Here is a 23,520-nt window from a genome sequence, read left to right as displayed (position 1 = left end):
GCGCGCGTTATTCAAACGCAAATAATCTGAGGCGATCCACGCAAACCTGAACACCCACAATCAGCTGGATAACACACATCTATCTAAGTAATAATAATCCTGGAAAATTTACCTCAGAAGTGCTTGGAAGTATTATTTCGAGGAGCAACGGATCCAGCTGAGAAATAGGTCAGTTCTATTTGCTTTGTTCTAATCGCAATAACCTCTCGTAAGAGAACTATAGGCTTTAACTGACAAATGGTACCTTAAACTATAGACTTAAATGACCCCCATGTGTTTTAACATGTTGAAGACCTTTCTCAAACACAAAACAAGTCCCTATTTAATTTCTGGAAGCTGGGATAAATAGGAAATCAATGTTACTGCATTTAAATATCAAATACTGACATTAATGAATACATGAAAAGAACATTTCAGTAATCACACTGGTAACTTCTATAACAAAGTAAAAGTCATTCAACTCATTTGATATTTAGAAGGAAAAGTATTGATTAATACCTTGATTATAATCACTCATTACATATACATTGAAGCAGCAGTGGATTCCAATCCACTCCCTTCAGTGGCTTCTTTCACCGAATCGGTTATGTGGGCCCTCATGCTGTCCAAAACAAGCAATGCCTTGTTCCTGTGAAAGAATCCTCCCGGTCGCTTGCCGTAACACTCCGTATGCCATTCATGCATTAGGCTTTCCGTCATCCATCCTTTCTTGTTGACTTTCACAACCCTCTGGGGAATTTTTCTTTTGGCATCGTTGTGCGCTTAAAAATCACCATCGGTGGAAGCTTTTCTCCCGATGCCGTGCAGCTCAGAACACAGGTGAAGTGAGTTTTTTCATGCCCAGTTGTTTTCAGCGTGACGGATGATTCGCCTTTCCTGTTGACAGTCCAAGTGAGAGGCAGGTCAAATGTCAGAGGAAATAAAGCTAGCGCAAGTTCTGCCAGGGAGACTCAATCATTTATGTCACTAATTGCCTCTTCAACTACCCATTCATTTTCTTGCTGTAGCATAAAAGGGCAGCACTTACTCATATCTGAGTCCGCAGATGCTGTTGCTCCAGCCACCACCTTCCTCCCCACCACCACTAAGACGGATCTTCTCCTCCATCCCCCCCCCATCACGACCACCCAGGTGTCCACCACCACCATCCCCAACATCACTAAATGGGCTCTCCTCTCCAACCTGAAGTCTTCAAGACGCCCTCCCTTCCATCCACCCCACCACCACCAGATGGCCCCCTTCATCGCCTCGGGGGGTGAACGGTGCCCCTGCCTTCATCTTCAGTCAGCAGTCGCTGATTCAATACCCCTGGAATTTGAGTCATGAACGGGGCCTCCGCCAAAGAATTTGATTGCTTGCTGAGCTCATTAATAAATGTCTATGCTACAGCATTAATGAGTCTTTCTGGCAGAACCTCATCCATATTTATGATGTCGTGCGGGCCAATGGAATGCTCCGCTATCTTTGCATCAGTGAATTTGTGGAAGTTTGAAACTTTTTCCTCGTAGTCGGGAGGGAGCTGCTGACACAGACTCGTCCGTACCCTGATGGACAGGCCTTTACGTCTCATAAATCTGAGACACCACGATGGTCCACCTCTAAAATCCTCAAACTTCATTGCGGTGGCGATTGTTTTGGCTTTCAGTCGGATCTGCACAGTTGAAACACCTCGGCCGTCTGCTCTCTGTGTGTTGACCCAGTCTTCGAACTCATTTTCTAGTTCGGGCCATTTGCTTTTCTTCCCTCTGAAAGCTTTAGTTGTCTTTTTGCACTGAGTCAATTCCTCACGCTGCTGTTTCCAACGTCTTATCATCGACTCATTAAGACCAAGCTCCCGTGCAGCAGCTCTATTTCCTTTTCCAACAACCAGATCAATCGCCTTCAACTTGAAAGCTGCATCATATGCATTTCTTCGTGTCTTTGCCATGATGAGGGTAACAAAATGACTACCGTAATCAGAATGATGGGAAGTTTGAGCGCGCTCGATTTAATCTAAACAGTAAACAAAAAAGTTGTTTAACCCGTTCGGCAATTTCATTGGTCTAATGAAAGCTTCATGCCGCCAAAAAACTGAGCACGTCACAGAATGTGTTTTTTTTACTCCGTTTTTTTGCGGCATGAAGCTTGTGAAAGCGGGGAAAATCCATAAATTAGCCGCATCGTTGTTTAAGCCGCGAGGTTCAAAGCGTGGGAAAAAGGTTGCGGCTTATAGTCCTGAAATTACTATATATATATAAAATAATATATGCACTAAATGCACTAAAGTATAACAGATCAGAGTCAAAAATGTATTCCAAAACATACAGTAGATTTTACAAACAAATCTATAAATAATATATTTTTTAGTAAGACATGTACAACTTCACACAAAATATCAATGAAATATACAAATCAGGATCAACAATATATTCCCAATTCCAAAACTTAGATTTCACACAAAACAAAATATATATTTATAATAATGAATTATTATATTAATTATATTATAAATACTTATTATACATACTAAACCAACGTTGATCATTCAATATCACGTTTCTAAAACGCATGCTAACACACACACTGCTTTATTTAATTGTGAAGTCTGAGTCTCTTCCACCTTTATGAAACACATTTACACATGTATTTCTCCTCATAGACAGTAGTGAGACTCTTCTGTGGATCACCTGATGGTTTCTGCTCCTCTCATGATCATTTCACACTACGATATAACACATCTATCAGAGTTAGGATGTTTGGTGATTGATCTTTAACAGAGATGTTTGGTGATTGATATTTAACAGGGATGTTTGGTGATCGATCTTCATATATTCTGTAAAGTGGAACAGAAGAGAAAACAATCAGTGTTCAGTGGAACAAAGTGCAAATTATTATATTTCAATTACTGTTTTTTTTTTGTAAAAATAAGTTAAATTGAATTCCTGTAATCAGATTAATTACTGACTCTACATGATGTTGCAGATATTTGTGTTTTAAATATAATAGATGTATAATATAATAGATTCCACTGAGAGTGAGTTTACCATCGACAGTGATTCGAGTGCACACGCTTCGACTTCTTTTTTGGACGGACGAGCCCCTCCACGGAGACTACAAAGAAGAAATGTCGAAGAGGTTCAAGAGCCTCAAAGAAGTTTACGACCGTGGACTCGCAGCTACTCAAAGAGACGGTAATTAATATTTCTGAAAAGGAACTATCGGATGATCAAACTGTGGTTTTATCTAAAGGACTATCTTTTGTGCCTACTAGTGGTGTTAATTGTTTTGGTCTAAAAGTGGATTTGTTCAAATGTTTTAGACAGATGAAACTACGGTATTTTTTTCTCCAAATCAGAGTCGAGTTCATCTATGACACCTTTTAGACCTAAAAGTAATTTTTGCCCCAATGTGTCTAACCACACTATTCATACTTTTTGTCGTTTGGTCGAAAAAGAGGTGATGGAAGCTTGCTCTTCTAGTAATAAAATCTCTCATAATTTTTCATTGAATGAGCAAAGAGCTTTGACCGAATTGATAAGTGACCCAAGCATAATTATAAAACCTGCTGATAAAGGAGGGGCTATTGTAGTCCAAGATACGAAAAAATACCAAGATGAAATTCTTTCACATTTACAGAATATTAGGTTTTATAAAAAACTTCCCAGTGATCCTACCAATACTTATCAATCTGAGATATTGTCATTTTTAACAAATGCTAAAACAGAGGGTTGGATATCTCAATCAGAGTTTAAATTCTTGTATTGTCAACATCCGATTAGACCTGTTTTTTACACTCTTCCTAAAATTCATAAGAGACTTATTGACCCTCCAGGTCGTCCGATTGTGGCACAGACTAATTCCCTCTTATCTCCTTTATCTCAGTATGTTGATTTTTTTATAAAACCTTTTGTTTATTCGTTACCATCTTATATTCGAGACTCCACTGATTTTATCAATAAGATTTCTGAGGTGTATGATTTACCGGATTTTTCTTTATTATTAACTTTGGACATAAGTTTATATACTAACATTTCACATGAAAAAGGACTTATTGCACTTAGACATTATCTTTTGTTACGCGAGGACTCTAATCCACCATTAGACTTTATCGTCGAGATGGCTTCGTACCTTTTGAAGTATAATTATTTTAGTTTCGATATGGATTTTTTTCTTCAGATAAGTGGGACAGCAATGGGCTCGAATTTTGCCCCTAACTATGCCAATTTATTTATGGTTTTTTTTTGAGGAGAGTTATGTATTGAATACAGAAAATAATCCTTTCTATTCACAGATCATCAAGTGGTATAGATATATTGACGATATATTTTGTATTTTTCTGGGTGATCCCGATGAGGCTCGAGAATTTGTGACATATTTGAATAATTTGGTTGACGATTTAGTCTAGAGTACACTTCCTCGATATGTGGGTACAGAAGAACGAAGGCAGTTTGACTACAACTTTGTTTACAAAAGAGACTGATCGTAACACACTTTTACTTGCTACCAGTTTTCATCCGACTTTTAAAAAAAAAAGGACTGCCTAAGAGTCAGTTCTACAGATTGAGGAGGATTTGTTATTCTGATTCCGATTTTATTGAGAAATCGAAAATCATGAAAAATAAATTTTTGAACAGAGGTTATCCTTTGGATTGGGTCGAAGAAGGATACAATACAGCCTTTAAAAAGACACGGTTTGAATTGCTAAAAAAGAAGACAAAGAAAACAAGAAAGTATTCTTTTGCTTGTATTACAACACATTCACCTAAGTCCTACATGATAAAATCAATTTTTAAAAAACACTGGCATTTATTGTCTTCTGATCCGGAGTTGAACGATATTTTTAGACATCCTCCTTTGATTGAATATAAACGCGCCAGGAATTTAAAAGATAGCTTGGTACATGCTCGTTTTCAGAGCGCTAGTCCTCGTGCATCTCAGAGTTTACTTCAGAAGTCCTATACAGAAGGGCAGTTATCGTTGTTGGAATTGTGCTTAGTGTAATAATACTTTTAAAACATAATTTTTTTTTGTCATCCTAGAACTGGTCAAAAATATAGCATCAAATCTGTGATTACTTGTGTTTCCACTCATGTTGTGTACTCGATTCGTTGTCCTTGTGGTATAGGCTATGTGGGAAAAACGTCACGTCAATTGAAACAAAGAATTAGTGAACATAAGAGTTCGATCAGAAGAAAAGATATGAATTATCCAGTTGCGGTACACTTTTTAAATTTGAATCACGATGTTACCTCTTTACGTTTCTGTGGGATTGAAAAAGTAACTTTGCCACCTAGAGGTGGAGACATCGAATTACTTCTACAGAGACGCGAACTGTTCTGGATTTACACCCTCCAAACTTTATTACCTATGGGTATGAACGATGAAGCACCATTTAATGTAATGTTATAGTGATTCAATTGTTTTGAATGATGTGTTGTTTCTACTATGTATTCACAATGAGTTTAAGCGGCTGTGGAGCCTGACTGATTGTTGTAACAATTTGATGCTGTTTGATGACGACGTGTTGATTATGTGTTTTAGATGATTTTGTTAACCTACAGTGGGATCTTTATTGATTGTTGTAACTATCATAATTTGTAACTGTTTATGATGTGATGCTAATTTTATACTCCTAATGAGCTTAACTGTTTTCAGATGGAGCTTTGTTAATTGGTCATGTGTTTATCTTAAAAGAGATGAATTTGAACATTTGTATACTCCTGATGAAGGTCGTGTGACCGAAACCTTGTGTGAATAAATATTACTTTGCAAGTTACGATAGTGTGCGGGAATTGCTTGTCTGTTAAATATAATAGATGTAAAACATGAATCATGTTCATATGTTTGTCTGTGTGTGTCGGTGCGACTCCTATTGAGTCTCTGTAAAGGAGAAACTAATGAGTGTACGGTGTATGGAATAAACCACAGGGAGCAAATACAAATGTTATTTTGAGTTCAAACACAAAGCTTTAGTTAAAGCCGTTTGTCCTCTAGTTTAAACATGTTTGTAGGCTCTTAGTAAATCACTGAGAGTAAAGTAAGTGTAAAGTAGTGTGACGTGTTGCTTGTCACAGTAAAAACACACTAGAGACAGAGACATTTCTCATGTGAGCTGGACGCTGTGAGCTGAAGCTGGAACTGCACTGATTTTAGCAGGAGTGCAGCGTTTTCCTACAATCTGACCAAGTCTGTTTTCACACAGAAATGATTCACTTCTACTGACACAGTTAATAAAGCAGGTGTTGATGTATAAAGCTGTGACAGTGAGCTTTTCTTCTCTTTCCTCCTTTGTGTTAAACATTTCAATAACTTCACATTTTGTTCTCACACAAACCCTTTGTTGCAATAAATCTTAATGATAATTTCCTTTCACGAATGTTTGAAAGGTTTGTTCACATATCAGAGGTAAATGAAGATCTCTTTAATATCTCAGTGATGTTTCCTCACCTCAGGACACAGTTTGAGTCTCGTAGCTCGTCTCTGAGTCGCTGCTGTGAGTCTCCTATATTATTGAAACTCAGATCAAGCTCTTTTAGAAACTGCAGTGCTTTTGAGTTCGTCAAAGACTGAGTTAAAGAAGAAACATCTGTAATGCCACAGTCCTGTAGACTAGAAAGACACAAACAGAGGAAGAGACAAACAAATCATGAAATCATCTTACAAACAAATCATAAATGTGAAGAATTTTACACAAATATAATGTGAACTCAGACTCATTGTGAGATATTGAGTATAAAGTGTTTTAGTTTAAAAAAACAACAAAGTGAAACATAAGCCCTGCTGTCTTCAAATAAATGAACTTCAGTCACACTGTAATTGTTGTACAGTATAATGATACTAACTGTAGTTTCTCCAGCTTGAATTGTGGGTTCATCAGTAGATCACCAAGGTTTTTCAATCCAGAGTCTCCTAGTTCATTCCAGCTCAGGTCCAGCTCTCTCAGGTGTGACGGGTTTGATTTCAGAGCTGAAGTCACATCAGAACAACCTTCATCTGTCATATGACACCAGCCTAAACTACATTAGCAGAGAGAGAGACGAAAATAAGACAGAAGAAAATAAAACTCTTTATTCTGTAAAGTCACATCATCTTCATAAGCAAAGAAAAGAGGAAGACAGAGGAAGAGAGATGAGGGATGCACTGATACTGAGCTCATGTACTCGAGTTGTCCTTCAAAAACATTTAAAGAGTCCATAACTTTGTAAAAACAAAAATCAATTACAAGCCTTGATTTGATCATAGCTGCAAACACCCTTTCAACATTATATTCACTTATGTGTTCAATTTGATCTCTTCTACTAATATAAATGGCTTTACTCAAAATAAAATTCAACAAATGACACTCTTACTTTCGCTTTTGAAAGTATTTAAAACCCAAAATGAAAGTTTGCAGGTATGAAAAACAGTCTCTCTCTGGAAACAAAAAGGACATTCTTTGCCAACATCTGGATTTAAAACAGAAATAAAAGCATTAACAGCAATAATGCCATGCAAAATTCTCCATTGTAAATCTCCATCTCTTTTAGCTAAAGGTGGCTTGTGAAGACTCAAATTTCATCATTTAATGTTTTTAGTATTATTATTACTTTTTTTACCTTTCATTAATATTCGTAATCAGTAGTATTATGTATCTCTTTTATACTCTTTATATACATTCATAATTATTTGTACTCATTGTATTTTGTGAATATGTGGGAGAGACTTTGGGAGACTTTGGACTTGAGTGTGCTGCTGGACTGAAATGTATATGCAGTTCTTCATCAAGCATAGTATAAGGGGAATACATTCCAACGTTAATGGAAACCATATGTTCTTCTGCTAAATGTATGTGTTCCTATGGAGATGTAGTTTTTTTTCCTTGGTCAGGGATATAAAAACCAAGCCCTGTTTGTCCGAAAATTAGAGAAGAGATGGAAATAATGGAAAGATGACTGAGCAGCTGAATTAGATCTTCGCTAGTCCAATGTCTCTCTCTCCTATGTTTTATATTAATTAAATAAATACGAGATATCTTTTGGCAAAATCACTGGTGTCTGTTTCCATGAAATTAAACAACAGGGGAAAGCAAGATTCTTAAATCAACAATTTGGCGTCACGAAGAACAAGATAGTATATCCAGAAGTAATGTCTCAAGGTAAGACTTTTTCCTTTATATAAAAGTTCTAAGTCTGCCTGATGATTAGAGACAATGACTGTAACTGCTAAAAAGAACTGTGTTGTTTAAGGAGCCTGTGGTTTTGCCAAAGAATATAAAACATAGTATAATAAAAAAATAAAAATAATTCAATTTAATTTGGCTTATTTAAGTTCTCTGAAAAGTAAACCTCTAAAGTTATTTGATATGCTGGGATTGAGAAGGATCTTTTTTAGAAAAAAGACCATCTAGTCAAAAATTTGGGAGAATTAGCTGTAAGACGGTAAAACTATTATTTGCTGGTTGTCACTGATTGGTGGTTGGATAATATGGCGAGACTGTTTAAAATGATGGCAGAGTAATCTCTAAAATATATCCAACACACGGAAGATTCGTACTCGAGGCGAGGAGGTGAAACACAAGCAAAGCTCGATTGACATGAGCGGTTAAGTGTGGCGAGTCTGTTTAAACCGATGGCAGGGAAAAACTCTAAAACATTAACACGCTGGAGTAATACGAGTTAAAATAGTTAGGATCGCGTGCATTCCAACTTTGACCGTAAAGCTGTTCAAATATTTTGAGGATACTGATCAGAGTAAGCTTAAAGAAAGGAAAAAAAAGGAAAAAGAAAACAAGAAATTAATCTGAGAGAAAATCCACAAATATTTAAAAAAATAAATAAAAAAAATTGTTTTGAGTTAACTGGAAACTAAACAAAAATACTGAAAAACATTGAAGTTAACTTTTCTTTAAAATTTTCTTTTGTTCTGTGAAGGGAGAAAGAGTGAGGCAGCCCCTCCCTTCAGAATTTGCTCCATACCTTCACACACACATATACTGTAGTTTGGAGAAGGGAGGGAGAGAGAGAGAAGAAGGGTAGCCTCTGACACACACACACATACATACATGCACATATGCATACACACACATACATAGGCTTGCAGTTCTGAGCGCACACACATAATATACAGAGAGAGCGAGAGAGAAGCAGAGTACCATAGCCCCACCCTTAGAGAAACACACTCACAGACACACACATCCCTGCTGTTCTGAGCAGCACAAAGTAACTTTGCAAGATGGCAGAAAGTGACTGTAACAGCAGAACAATTTCGGCTTGGTACCTTGAAAGAAAGAACAAGAAACAAGCTAAGCTTTTGAAAAAAGGACTTGACATAAATGCAAATATGGATGCACAGTTACACTGGTTCGAGTCTCAAAAAGACAAGATAAAATCACAAGCATTTCCAATACTGGCAGCTCATTGGATTGTAAAGCAAGGTGGAATTTGTTATGATATAAATGGCGGTCCAGTTCCACTTGCTGAAGTAATGAAGCCTCAAATCGAAGCATTTAATAAGTTGAACAAAATCATGTCTATTAAATGTTCAGATGGAGAAAATACAACCAATGATGATTCGTTTGATCCAGATTGGACAAATATAATAACTGAAGCGGAAAGAAAATATTCACAACCACCAGTGAAATCCGCAACCACAGTAACGCCTCCTCCTTATAAACCAATCTATCCAGCTTTGCCCGAACAATATACAAGTTCATCTAAACCTGTGACACAGTCTCAACCTTCGAGATCAAATGGAGGTCCAATTGACAAGATGTACATTGCATCTGCACAAGCAGCTCCAGTAATAACAAGATCTAAATCAGCCCAGCCAAACAGAGACATGTTGCGATGTACACCAGCTCGTAATTATGGATCTGACTGGGATGATGAGACAAGAGATGACGACATGATCACAGTTGACAAGATCGGTCCTGAATTTTCTTCACCTGTTGTTAAAAGGGAAGACTTACAATCTGAAATGATGACAGAAGAGAGACCATTCACACCAGGAGAGCGTCAAGCCATTCTCACAGCCTTGCCTCCTCTGAAGAGACAAGATCCAAACACAGAGTTTTGGCGAGAATTAGACTCTCTGGTTGAAGCACATCAAATGACATTAAAAGACACACACACCATTGTGAAAGCTAAAATCCCAAGAGACAGATGGGAACGCTTGCCAGCTTCGATAACCACAGCCCAATGGATAAATTTGTGGGTTGATGACCAGGGGCGACCCCTGGGTCTTTGGCAAGCATTAGATGTGTTTCGAAAAGAAATCCAAGAAATCTTGGGGACTGGAAAAATTCCTTTCACATTAGTGACATTGATTAAGCAAAAGGATGATGAATCTCCAGATGAATATGCTCTGCGTAAGTGGAATGCTTACGAGAGATGGGCTCTCTGTGCTAAGAAACAACCTGACAGAGATGATGTACAGTTCACTGACACACTTGTGGATGGACTTAGTACAAAATACCAACAAGCCTTATCACTTGGAGTCAATCCAGGTGAGACATATGATCAGATTTTACAATGGGCTGGGCGCTTAGAGATGGCTATGAGATCAAACAAGGAAGAAGGAAACAAGCCAAATCGAAGAGGAGTGGCAACAGCTCAATACAACATGGACACAAAGAAGAGGATGATTTTCTGCACCAACTGTGGAAAGCGTGGCCACTCAATAAAAGATTGTTGGGCTAAAGGAGGTGGAGCAGAAGGTCAAGGTCCATCACTTAAACAAGTCAGTGCAAAAAAAAATGATGAAACCTCTCAAGGGAAGACGTGGACTGAAGCGCAAGTCCGTCAGCTCATAGAGGGAATTATGCATCCGCAATAGGAATCAGCGGCCCCCTGTATTAGTAAGAAAAGAGACAATCGCCTTTTCGTCAATGCATTGATAGGGGGCCACCCATGTGACATTTTGGTTGACACAGGAGCAGCGATTTCGATAACAGATCTGAACCTACCTACAACAGATGAAACTATGGAAGTTGAAGGAGTTGGAGGAGGTATCACTAAATTTAGCAAAAGTATACAAGTTCCTTTGCAAATACATGAAGATGAAGTCTTATGGACATCTTTCTGGGTAGGGCCGAATTCACAAGGAAGCCTTATTGGCATGGACATTCTTCCACTGTTGAACATGATCATATTTACCGACAGTCGTCAAATCGCTACAACAGCTGGAATAATACCACATGAAGATCGCACATGTAATCTAACGTCTGTTGGTACGGCAAAACCAATTATCAGAGATTGGGGAAAAGATGGTGTGTGGGGACTTCTGTGCAGTTTATATCCAGATGTTTGGGCTAAACACAAATTGGATTGCGGTAAAGCCAACATTGACCCTGTTGTTATTGAGGGACCGATACATGCCCCTCATAAACAATACCCTATCCGACCTGAAGCAAGACAAGCTGTGGAAGAGATAGTGGCAGACTTGGAAGCTGAAGGAATCATCAGACAATCTTCATCAACCACTAATAGTCCTGTATGGCCTGTCAAGAAATCGGATAACTCATGGAGATTAACCATCGATTACACAAGACTTAACAGTGTAACACCAAAACCGCATCCTATTGTGGCCAATCCAGCCACCATTCTGAATGATATTCCAGGAAACGCAAGAATTTTCACAGTATTAGATGTACTGTCGGCTTTCTGGTCTACCTATTGACGAAAGATCTCAAGAGAAATTGGCCTTCACAGTGGGGGCAAAACAGTTTGTCTGGAACAGACTCCCCCAAGGGCTTAATCTATCTCCTGTGGTATTCCATAGAACTTTGGATCAGTTCTTAACGGAGCGAAAAGCTGAAATTGAGAGTTCAGGGAGTGTTTGCATCCAATATGTTGATGACTTGTTGATTGCAAGCCCAGATGAAAACAGCCATATATTTGCTCTGAATGTTGTCCTACAAGCCCTTAGGAAAGGAGGATTCAAAGTCAACCCCGACAAAGCACAGTTGGCCAAAACCAAGGTTATTTACTTGGGCCAAGAAATATCTGTCGAGGGAAGGAGAATGACAACAGAGCGTGTAGAGGCATTACGGCAACTCCCAAAACCTCTAACAGTTACAGGAATACGGAAGGTGATGGGACTTTTCAACTACTGTCGCCAGTATATACCTGATTTTGCCAGCATCACTAGTCCTCTCATCGACTTGTACAAGGGAGGAAAGCCTGGAGTGGAGCAGATAACCTGGACACCAGAAGCTGAGGAAGCATTTACATCTATGAAAGAGAAACTGACATCAGCCCCAGCCTTGGGACTTCCCGATGGACGATTGCCATTCCATTTGTGGACCAGGGTGGGAAATGAGACCTACTCAGCAGTACTGTGTCAAAAACCAGGTGATCGATACAGACCAGTTGGATACTTTTCCACAAAGATTCCTGTCACAATGATTGGTCAACCACGATGTATACAAGCTCTCGATGGTGCCACATGGTCAGTGGATGCTGTGGAAAATTTGATAGGAGCACAAACCATCATACTTCACACTCCACACAGTATAGTGACGTTGTTGAACAACACAAACATCAAGACCATAACTGACGCAAGAAGAGCAAAATGGGAAGCAACTTTGTTGAACAAGGATTTGAGAGTGGAAATAATCAGAGACACATCCCTTAACCCTGCAACAATGATGCTAGAACCACATGAGGGAACACCACATGAGTGTGAAAAACAAGTAGAAGAGGAAAGCCATGGTCCTGTTAATCCAATCCCTCTTGAAAATCCAGATAAAGAGTTATGGGTTGATGGATCCAGTTATTACGTTGATGGAAAACGACATACTGGATGGGCTGTAGTGGAAGCTGATGGAACTGTTGTGAAGAAAGGAGCTCTTCCTGGGCAATTTTCAGCACAAGTAGCTGAGCTCACGGCACTTACGGAAGCTTTTGAACTATCAGAAGGAGATCGAGTCAACATCTACACAGATAGTCGTTATGCTTTTGGTGTGGTCCATGACTATCTTGCTCTGTGGAAAAGACGTGGACTTATCACTAGCAGCGGGAGCGAAATACAACACGCTTCCATAATTCGTCGCTTGATTGCAGCATGTCACTTACCAAGAGAAGCAGCCGTGATCAAAGTAAAATCACATCAATCAGACAAGTCCAAAGAAAGTCAAGGAAACGCGGCAGCAGATGCAGCAGCTAGAGAAGCAGCTTTACTACCTCTTACTCCTGTTACCATGGTACAGGAAAACAGCAAAGATAATCCTGAGCGCCATCTTCTGTCATATCAAACAGAGACAGATGAAGAGAAAGAACAATGGATAAAAGCAGGAGCGAAAGAGGATGATCAAGGCATTTGGAGAATTCCAACCGGACAAGTGGTGATGCCGATTGGAACAAGAAGAGAACTAATGCAGCTGTATCATGGAAAAGTGCATGCTGGAGCAAAAGCAATGAAAGCTCAAATCAGCGAGACGTGGTGGTGGCCACGAATGATGAGAGACATTGATGATTACTGTAGAAGATGCTTAATTTGCATGAAAGCAAATGTGGGAAAATCTGTAAAGGTGCGAATGTCACATGCACCCAGACCAACAGGTCCATGGACACACCTCCAAATCGATTTCACAGGACCTTTATCACCCAGTGGAGGGTACCAATACATTCTAGTAATCATGGACAGATTTACTAGGTGGGTGGAAGCATTCCCTACGAGAACTTGCACAGCTGAAGCGGCAGCACGAGTAATGGTGGAAGAAGTTTTTCCTCGCTGGGGTCTTCCATATGAAATTGATTCTGACAATGGAACTCACTTCACTGGAAAACTGATGAAGGAAGCAATGAAATTGATGGGGATCAAACAGAAGTTTCACATTCCGTACCATCCGGAAAGCTCAGGCATGGTAGAACGAATGAACAGATCGTTGAAAACCGCTCTTACCAAAGCCATTCTGCAAACTGGCCAAGGTTGGCATAAGTTATTACCTGCTATTCTGTGGAACTTGAGAGCAACTCCAAACAGAGTAACAGGACTAACTCCTTTTGAACTGATGACTGGAAGAGCAATGGTCCTACCTCCTGATGCTCCGCCACCTGCGGGAACAGGAGGAGATTCTACTTTGTTCCAAGAGAAGTTACGACGCTATCTAACAATGCTGGACAAAGCTACCAAAGACAATAATAAGAAAGTGCGAGAAGCTCAACAGCAATGGGATGAAAAACATACCACTACTGATATTCCACACATTCCTGAGTTAGGCAGTTTTGTTATGGTCAAACGCATTGCTAGGAAAGGTTTAGAGCCTAGATGGGAGGGACCATATGAGATACTCTTAACAACCGATACAAGTGTTTGCCTTAAAGGGAAGGGTGTAGGAACAGATAGATGGTATCATTGGTCACAAGTTAAACCTTGCTTAGTGAATGAACAAAATGATAATGATGACTTATGGCCTGATATTGAGCACTGTTCATCCATTAGCTTTAAAGATTGGGAATAAAGAAGTGATGTTTAATTATTTCTCTGCTTCCATTTCAGGGATCATTTCCATTGACATTGATTAGAGATGGTTGCAAGTTATTCTCGATACCCAGCAACAATGGTATGCTTATTTTTCATTTTACTTGGCATTTACCAAGGAAGCCAGGCTTTATGGACTCCTCGAGTTCAAGGAATCACTCGGAATGCAACTCTGAAATCAGGCCAACGTTTTACTCTTCCCTTTATTTCCAAATGGGGATTATGGGATTGGGTGCCACGTAATGATAAAGATCTTGATAAATATCGTGAGGGCATCTATGGTGGATGTAACTTTCATCATCAATGTTACAAAAGCAGAATAATTTGGCCGGTGAAAGATGGGGGGTATTCTGGTAGTGCTCAAAGACGAGAAATTTGTTCAAAAGAACAATGTGAAATTGTGGGGTTAGACCTCATAACATCTACTAATGTGGAAATGAACTTCATTTTGAATCGGACCCACATGCTTACAATATGGGATTCACTAGCCCAAGGCTGTATCTATCCCATAGTGTTGCCATGTGAGGGGTTTCTAAGGGATACTACCTCAGGGACAACCAGATTCAAGGGAAATTACATAAGAGTTTGGCATTCGGAAGATGCAAATGAATATTGTGAGACTGAACTAGAAACTGGGGAAATTGGACGGTGTTTTTATCTTTCTGCGGAAAAGACAAACAAAGCTAATACTTGCCCAAATACGACTACGGCACCAGCTCATGGTATCTTGTTAACAAAAGCAGTGATGGGAATAACGGCGTTATAAATAAACGGCGTTACTAACGGCGTTATTTTTGTCAGTAACGAGTAATCAAACTAATTACTGTTTCCTCCGTTACAACGCCGTTGCCGTTACTGTCAATAAAAATGCGGCGTTACTATAATTGAGCTCACTGAAGCGGTTTTCTCCCAGTGTGTGTGTTTATGAGGCGCCGGACTGGACAAAAGCGAGGCGAATGCCGCGAGCCAGCGCGCTGAACAGTGCGCGAGAGAGACCGAGTGTGTCCGAGAACGCGCTCGACAGTGCGCGAGAGAGACCGAGTGTGTCAGAGAACGTGTTCGACAGTGCGCGAGAGAGACCGAGTGTGTCAGAGAACGCGCTCGACAGTGCGCGAGAGAGACCGAGTGTGTCCGAGAACGCGCTCGACAGTGCGCGACAGAGACCGAATGTGTCCGAGCAACGAGCATAAATACTTTATTTATAAATAAATTACACATTTCAGCATTAGAATAATCTCTGTAGCATATTGGTATCATATGCAATGTTTTAATTAGTTTATATAGCCTAACATAAACTCCAAAATAACCTGCAGGGAACGTTCAAACATGGCTATATGTTTGACCGGTTGTTGTGCGGCAAACACGACTAGAATTTGGCTAACCTCTGATAATGACGTTCTCTGTAGGTTATAAAAATAAAGCCCCAAAAGATTATATTTTATTATTATTATTTATGTTGGTACATTGTTCATTATTATATTGAGAGCACTTTTTGTTAAACTTAATATTGTGAGGAAGAATATACTTCAAGTAGGCAATACAGTCTACCAGTTGTAAAGGTGTGTGAGTTTTATCATTTTAATGATATGCACTAGTGTATGTGTTATGTAGGCTATATTTTCTATTACTATTTATTTATGGTACATTTCTTAAGAAGCATGTTCTATTTAGTGTACATTTAATTCATTTAACATTTCATATTGGGGGTATCCAAGAAATTTCTTATATTTAAACTTTTTTTTTTTTTTTAAGTAACGCAATAGTTACTTTCCCTGGTAATTAGTTACTTTTGTAATGATGTAATTCAGTTACTAACGCAGTTACTTTTTTTGAGAAGTAACTAGTAACTATAACTAATTACTTTTTTAAAGTAACTTACCCAACACTGAGCAAAAGAAACCAAAACCTTGATAAATGAAGCCCATATGGGGCGACAACGCATTAATTATAACTTGATATCTCTTCTTACTGTTTTTGATCAGTCCTATTGTGGAAATTTCACACAAATACGGAGTTGGTTGGAAAAAGAAATTAAATATTATACCTCTAAAGATCCTCTGAGAAGTCGAAATCGTAAATCTCGAAGTATATGGGGAGATATAGCGGGGGTATTTGGTTCTGTCAATTCAATTAGTAATACTGCTCAAATGAATCAATTAAGCAAATATACTCAGTGGGTGGGAACAATGACTGGGAAAGGACTCACTGAGGCTCTTCAAGGTTCTCTACATATTATAGCAGCGGGTCAGCATCTTAATAACGCAGCGAAGGAATTGGCAGATGCATTAACAAAGTCATCTAATTTTGAGACGCATCGTGCAGCGTGTTTATTTCTGGCTCAAAATTTGAAGGATCAAATGGTAGAGGATATTCAAGTTATTCGAATGGGTCAAATTCCTGAGCGAATAGTGGAATCTGTGTTAGTGGTTTTCGGTAATCAACTTAATTTGACTTCTGCTAAACATGTTCCATTAATTAAAATTGTCATTAATGAAAATTTGTTGTCAGGTTCTGGAACATTACCCTTGTTTATGGTATGGCCTCAATATGGGAAACGTAATATTATGACAGTTAGACAATTCCAATCAATGGGGGTTAGACAAGGAAATTCAGTAATTAGATTAGGAAAGAATGGATATTGGGCTGAAGGTGATACACCAATGATTTCTACCACAGACTGTTGTGTTGAGGAACATGAGTGGGTAATTTGCTCATGCTCTACAATGTTCAGTTTATCTCTTAATGGATCTGCAGTTTGAGAAGTAGTTCCTTTAGATCAAACCACAGGTGCATGGCAGGTGTCAGAAGCACAGTGGTGCATATTACATGATGGAATAAGTGAAAATATGATTTACGGAGGGAAGTTATGTCCAATTCCTCCTGATCCATTTTGCGTTGAGATTCTCTATCCTCTTTATTTGGGTGGAATTCATGTTCCACATGTTCAATTGTTGCAGTTAGAGGCACAGTGGTGGAATAATGATTTGGTGGAGGAGAGGAATTATGAACTCTTTGAAATGGTTAAGAGAGTTAAAGGAAGTGTTAAGGCAGCCCAAGAGGAGGGAATTCAAGCAATGGGTCATGTCATCGTAGCGAATGGAATAGCTCAATTGATGTCTGAGACAAAATTAACTAAAATTCCAGGAAATCTGTCATGGTCAGAATGGATAGTTTTGACTATGGTAGTAGTCTTGGTGATTCTGTTAGCAATAAATATCATCATATGTGTCACTAGGAAGAAAAGTACCAAACCTGTTAAATTGGTTATTACTAACCAAATGGATAGAACCGGGAACGGGAAATTCGGTGTGAAATAGAAGATTTTACACATTCTACATTACATACAAAACACAACCTCACAATCAATGAACACCCGCTTACTGATTTTCTACCCCAAGGGATAGGATCCTTTAACATCAACGTTTATTTTAGTTTGTTGTTTTGGCCAGGAACTTGAGGAGTTAAGTAATTAACGAGTCAAGGCACTGGCAGAAGACTTATTACTTTTTCTTTCCTTAGATGATTGGGGTTTATTTTTAAATACATACACATAGTATGCGTGGACAAGTGCATGGCAGGTGTCAGAAGCACAGTGGTGCATATTACATGATGGAATAAGTGAAAATATGATTTACGGAGGGAAGTTATGTCCAATTCCTCCTGATCCATTTTGCGTTGAGATTCTCTATCCTCTTTATTTGGGTGGAATTCATGTTCCACATGTTCAATTGTTGCAGTTAGAGGCACAGTGGTGGAATAATGATTTGGTGGAGGAGAGGAATTATGAACTCTTTGAAATGGTTAAGAGAGTTAAAGGAAGTGTTAAGGCAGCCCAAGTTCCAGTGGAGGGACTGAAGACTCAAATTTCATCATTTAATGTTTTTAGTATTATTATTACTTTTTTTACCTTTCATTAATATTCGTAATCAGTAGTATTATGTATCTCTTTTATACTCTTTATATACATTCATAATTATTTGTACTCATTGTATTTTGTGAATATGTGGGAGAGACTTTGGGAGACTTTGGACTTGAGTGTGCTGCTGGACTGAAATGTATATGCAGTTCTTCATCAAGCATAGTATAAGGGGAATACATTCCAACGTTAATGGAAACCATATGTTCTTCTGCTAAATGTATGTGTTCCTATGGAGATGTAGTTTTTTTCCTTGGTCAGGGATATAAAAACCAAGCCCTGTTTGTCCGAAAATTAGAGAAGAGATGGAAATAATGGAAAGATGACTGAGCAGCTGAATTAGATCTTCGCTAGTCCAATGTCTCTCTCTCCTATGTTTTATATTAATTAAATAAATACGAGATATCTTTTGGCAAAATCACTGGTGTCTGTTTCCATGAAATTAAACAACAGGGGAAAGCAAGATTCTTAAATCAACAGCTTGTACAGTGCTCTCCACTCTGGTCTGACATTGTCATTCATCTGAAAAACAGTACGCCATGGAGTGTCAACTCTTTCATGTAGTCCCTTTTTGTTAAAAGATTTTTCACAAGCTTTAAACAATTTTTTCCCATTACTTTCATGCAAATCCATATCTGCCAACTTTTCAGATTCTAAAAAAAAACTCATGTATATTCACCTAAATTTGGTGAAAGAAGCAGATTTGGAAATGTGTCCCTCTCATTGGGGATAAATTGCCCTTCACAGTAACCTTGAAGCATTTTTGTTTCTTCCGTTCTAAAAGCAGATTGCAGTTTCTGTAATACTTGTGCCACAATTCGAATGGATTTAACTCTTAAAAAAAAACAGCTACATCTTCAACTTTTTCAAAGCTTGGGCCAGCCACTTTGATTAAACACCCAAGTGTTGTGATTTCAGATTTAACGAAAGTTGCAGACATTGTCCCACATGCACCGAAACTGTCCAAACGTGACCTCAGAGGTTCTTCCAACAGCCAAAACAAAGAGGATGTAAATTCAATTGTTTTTACTTGAAAGAGGTCCCATACTTTAAAAAGGTTCTTGTAAAACGACTTGCCCAAACAGTGTCACAGGTCAGGGTGGGCAACTACCAGGAAATGACCCAGCCGCACCCCTCTTGAATTTGGGACACCACTGTGAGGAGCCGACACCACGGGCACACAGGCAGACAGAGGACAACCGCACTGAATGAGATTTAAAAAGGTTTTAATTTAAAAAACTATTAATTAAAAAGGAGGAAGGTTTCGACTTCTTGCAGCTAGCCCACACTGCACTGGCTTGCTCCTCTTCACGGGACTCAAGTGGACAGAGAATGGCAGCTTCTTCAGCGAAGCTGGACTGGTTCTCTTCACAGGGCTCAGACGGACAGAGAGTGGTGACTTATTCAGCGAAGCTGAACTGGTTTTCTTCACGGGGCTCAGGCAGACAGAGAATGGTGGCTTCTTCAGCGAAGCTGAACTGGTTCTCTTCACGGGGCTCAGGCAGACAGAAATGGATATCGTTGCTTCAACAAAGCTGAAGCGATCACTGCTGGAGACATAATACCACAAGCGGTGAAAAGAAAATCATCCACTGATTCATCTAATCAAAGAAGTAATGGACAAGAGTTCACCACTGGTTGATCTCATTCATTGGATTCCGAGACAAAAAAAAAGATTATTTTCAGAAACGGGCTGGATCTCTTCGTGCCTTCGCTATGCACTCCCACTCGTGTTTCACTACAATCCACACAGAATAGCACACGTGATTATATCAATATATAGCACTGCGAATCTTCATAACTCACAGCTTAGGGCGTCGGCAGGGGCTTCCAATCCTCAGTTCTTCAATACAATTTCCTTAACATCCACAATAAAGCATAAGGTGTCCAATCCTCTCCAAAAGTTATAAGTCGTAAAGTTAAATTGTATCTTCCAAAACATCCATCACATCATAATCCAAGCAATGTATAACACTTATCTCTCCTTAATGATGAATTCCTGCTGATAGTTCAATCTCCATTCTCCAAGTATCCAATTCCTCTTCCCATCCAGAACAAACACACTAGCTAGAGCACCCGACTGTCGAATCCACGTTGGCAGGGACACAAATGGCTGAAGCACACACTGGAAAACATACACAGAAGACGATCCAAAAAGAACAATTTCCAGCCAACACTGACCTCGAAGGCGACACCCCCCAAAAACAACACCACTGTTCAGAACATGAAGCCCTTTTGTATCTCTTCCTCTCACTGTGATCTCCAATCACCGCTGATTTGCGTCCTCCTCACACCTGGAATCAATCGTCAATTAATGCTTTTGCCCGGAGTTACAGGAACCGGAGCGCTCTCGGGTCCCACGCCGAAAGCGTAATTATTGGGGATTTTAATGTATACTTGTGCTGTGGGAAGGATGTGGTTTCCAGAGAGTTTGTAAATATGATCGACTCTTTTGATCTGACACAGTGGGTCAAAGGGCCAACTCATAAGTTGGGCCATACATTAGATCTGGTTTTATCTTTTAACCTGCACATTCAGCACATTATTATTGACGAATTAGTGTTTTCGGACCATAAACCAGTGTTTTTCAATGTATGTTCTTATAAGAATGTGAGAAAGTCACTGCAAGAAAAAATATGGTCTCGGAAAATCAATTATTCTAATAGTGCTGAGTTCTCTACTCTGTATAAAGACTATGGTGAATCTATCTTATCTGAAACATCTTTGATGAATTTAAGTGTTGATGAGTTGTTGGAACGGTTTAATTCTGTTTGTGCTGATATTTTAGATAATGTTGCTCTTCTAAAAAAGCTAAAAGGGGTCAAATTAAACATTTGCCATCGGATAATGAACCCCTACAGGCACTTAGACAACATGCTCCACAAGCTGAGAGGAGGTGGATAAAACATAAATTGCAGGTCCATTATGAGATATTTAGAGAATCGTTACAGACATTTCAGAAGGCCTCTAGAGATGCTAAACATAAGTATTACTTGGATGTTATCACTCAACATGTGAATGAACCTAAAATTTTATTTGAGATTATAAATTCAGTTATTAACCCTAGGCAAACTAGGTATCCAGATCCTTCTATCTTAAATTGTGAAGACTTTTTGAAAATTTTAATGATAAAATTGTTGGTATACACTCTACAATACTGAAATTATAGGTGGCTCCATCTTTTCACCTGGCTGTGCCTTGTAGTACGGAATGGAGTGAATTCCATCTTATTACCCTTCCAGTTTTGGTGGATATTGTTGTACATCTTAACCCTCTGAGGTCGGCAAACGCGCCCCCGCGTTTTGCTGGATTTTCTTCAAATAGTAGCACAATAAACTTAAATTACTCCATCATTTATGGTAATACAGAAAAAAGAAATATGAAAAAAGAATCTGTGATATTTCTACTTTTGTATGTGTCCACTTACAATCAAATCAAAACATTGTGCTTTTGTAAAAATAAAGAAAATGAACAGGGTGTGCTTTCTGCCTCTCCGTCGCGGTGAACTTTTTTTTCTAGAGCACGTCTATAAACTGAAACAAAACTCAGCGAATACTATTCACACATTTATGAGCCATATATCTTTATAATCATTTATGTGTGTACTTTTAAATGATCGGATTCAAACTGAAAACAAATATTCTCTGTTTAAGTAATATGTATAAAACCAACAAGATGTCCAGTATCTCAAACCCTTGCTCATTATTTTTAATTTGACCACGCGCGCAAAAGAGATTGACATGCAGATCGTCCACATGGAACGCGAACGCGCTCGTTACCTCAAAAACAAAGCACAAAAAAACTTAACAAGTCTCTGCTTTTCGTCGAGTTTGAAAGACACGCCATGGGCTTACATTGGATTTACCTCAGAAGAAGAAGAACGCGATTTGAAGACAAGAAAGATATAAGGTAAGAAATTCTTAATTATTAGTTTATGTTCACATTGCAGTTGAACTGTTGCTACATATAAGGTGAATATTATAATATTTAGACCCGTGTTTACTATACTGTGTTTGTGGATATCTGCTCAAACGTAGATATGTATAATATGGTAACCATAATGTTTCATATTTTGGAGCGCGCCGTGCATTTTTAACCAGAAAAATCTCAAATCTATTCCCAAAATTGTGCAGCCCTATAGTGTTTTTTTTTTTTTTTTTTTACAGGGACCAGATGCCCCACGGATGAGTCCTGCTGACTTCAACATTCACATGAGTCTCTGTACATGAACATGGTAAAGTGAAAATCAAACACCTTGGAAATGAAAGGTATGTACAATGTTTTTAGGAATGGCAGAAAGGTCTCTATCTTTGGATCATTGTTTTCAATAATGTGCTTTTTTGTCATTTGTTGTGTATCTTTGGATTATGTTGTGTTGTAAATAAATCCAAACAATCTAAAAGACATTCTTTTTTAAATCTCCTCATTCTTTGTGCAAGGTTGCTCAGAATGATAGGGCCTGATAGCTCCTAATAGGGCCATTAGAGGTGGGTCTTTGTCTTTCTCAGGTGTGAAATCCATACATATTAATGATGTGATCATGCCTCTTTGCATAAAGCTTTATTACAGAAAACACGTCTTACAAATTTTAAATCAATATATTGTCTTATCTGAATGAGCAGTCAGGATGATTTTCACATAGTTTTGGAGCAAATATTCTAGGCTACGTGATACAATTTTCAAAAGTCTTGTGAAGAAATAATCAGTATGGGTTTCACAGCCTTATTTCAGTGACTTTTTTTTTTCACAAACCACGCATAAATGTCATTATCTCAAAACTACAAACTTTTACATACATGCTGCTGATATATTATTGTAGCAGAGTTTGTGCTAAATACAGTGTAATCAGACTTTAGCCATGAAAATGTCACAAGTAACAGAAATAAGCACAAATGTCAGAGCATGTCAGAACACCTCCAGGGCCAGAAAACAGCTCAGACCCCAGAGGGTTAAGCCTTCTTCATCTAATGCTGGGTACACACCAAAATATTTTTTACATCTTATAAGATTTTCAAAATGTGATAGCCCACAAACATGAGGACAAAAAATACTAGATTTAACCGTTTTGCTCCTATAGTGTGTGGTGTGCCATGATATGACAAAGACAGCACACCACACACGAACAGAGCCTCGACTGTGAACACAGGAAATCTCGCAAAATCTCA

General features: G+C 38.7%; 1 protein-coding gene across 1 annotated transcript in view; it reads right to left on the bottom strand.

Moving 5' to 3' along the window:
* Positions 1-2,327: 2,327 nt before the first annotated feature.
* The window catches only part of LOC311292519 (uncharacterized protein), a 679,077-nt gene continuing 657,884 nt past the window's right edge, over positions 2,328-23,520 (bottom strand). Inside the window, exons 29-31 of the mRNA XM_084412231.1 lie at positions 6,822-6,995; positions 6,427-6,588; positions 2,328-2,812 (exon numbers count right to left, since the gene is read on the bottom strand). Of these exons, the coding sequence (XP_084268357.1) occupies positions 2,692-2,812; positions 6,427-6,588; positions 6,822-6,995 (457 nt within the window). The 3' untranslated portion in view covers positions 2,328-2,691. The remainder of the gene's footprint in view (positions 2,813-6,426; positions 6,589-6,821; positions 6,996-23,520) is intronic.

This window comes from Rutilus rutilus, assembly GCF_951802725.1.
Source record: "Rutilus rutilus genome assembly, chromosome: 6".
Lineage (NCBI taxonomy): Eukaryota > Metazoa > Chordata > Actinopteri > Cypriniformes > Leuciscidae > Rutilus > Rutilus rutilus.
Note: the sequence above shows the minus strand (reverse complement) of the source record. Positions and strands in the feature narration are given on the sequence as shown.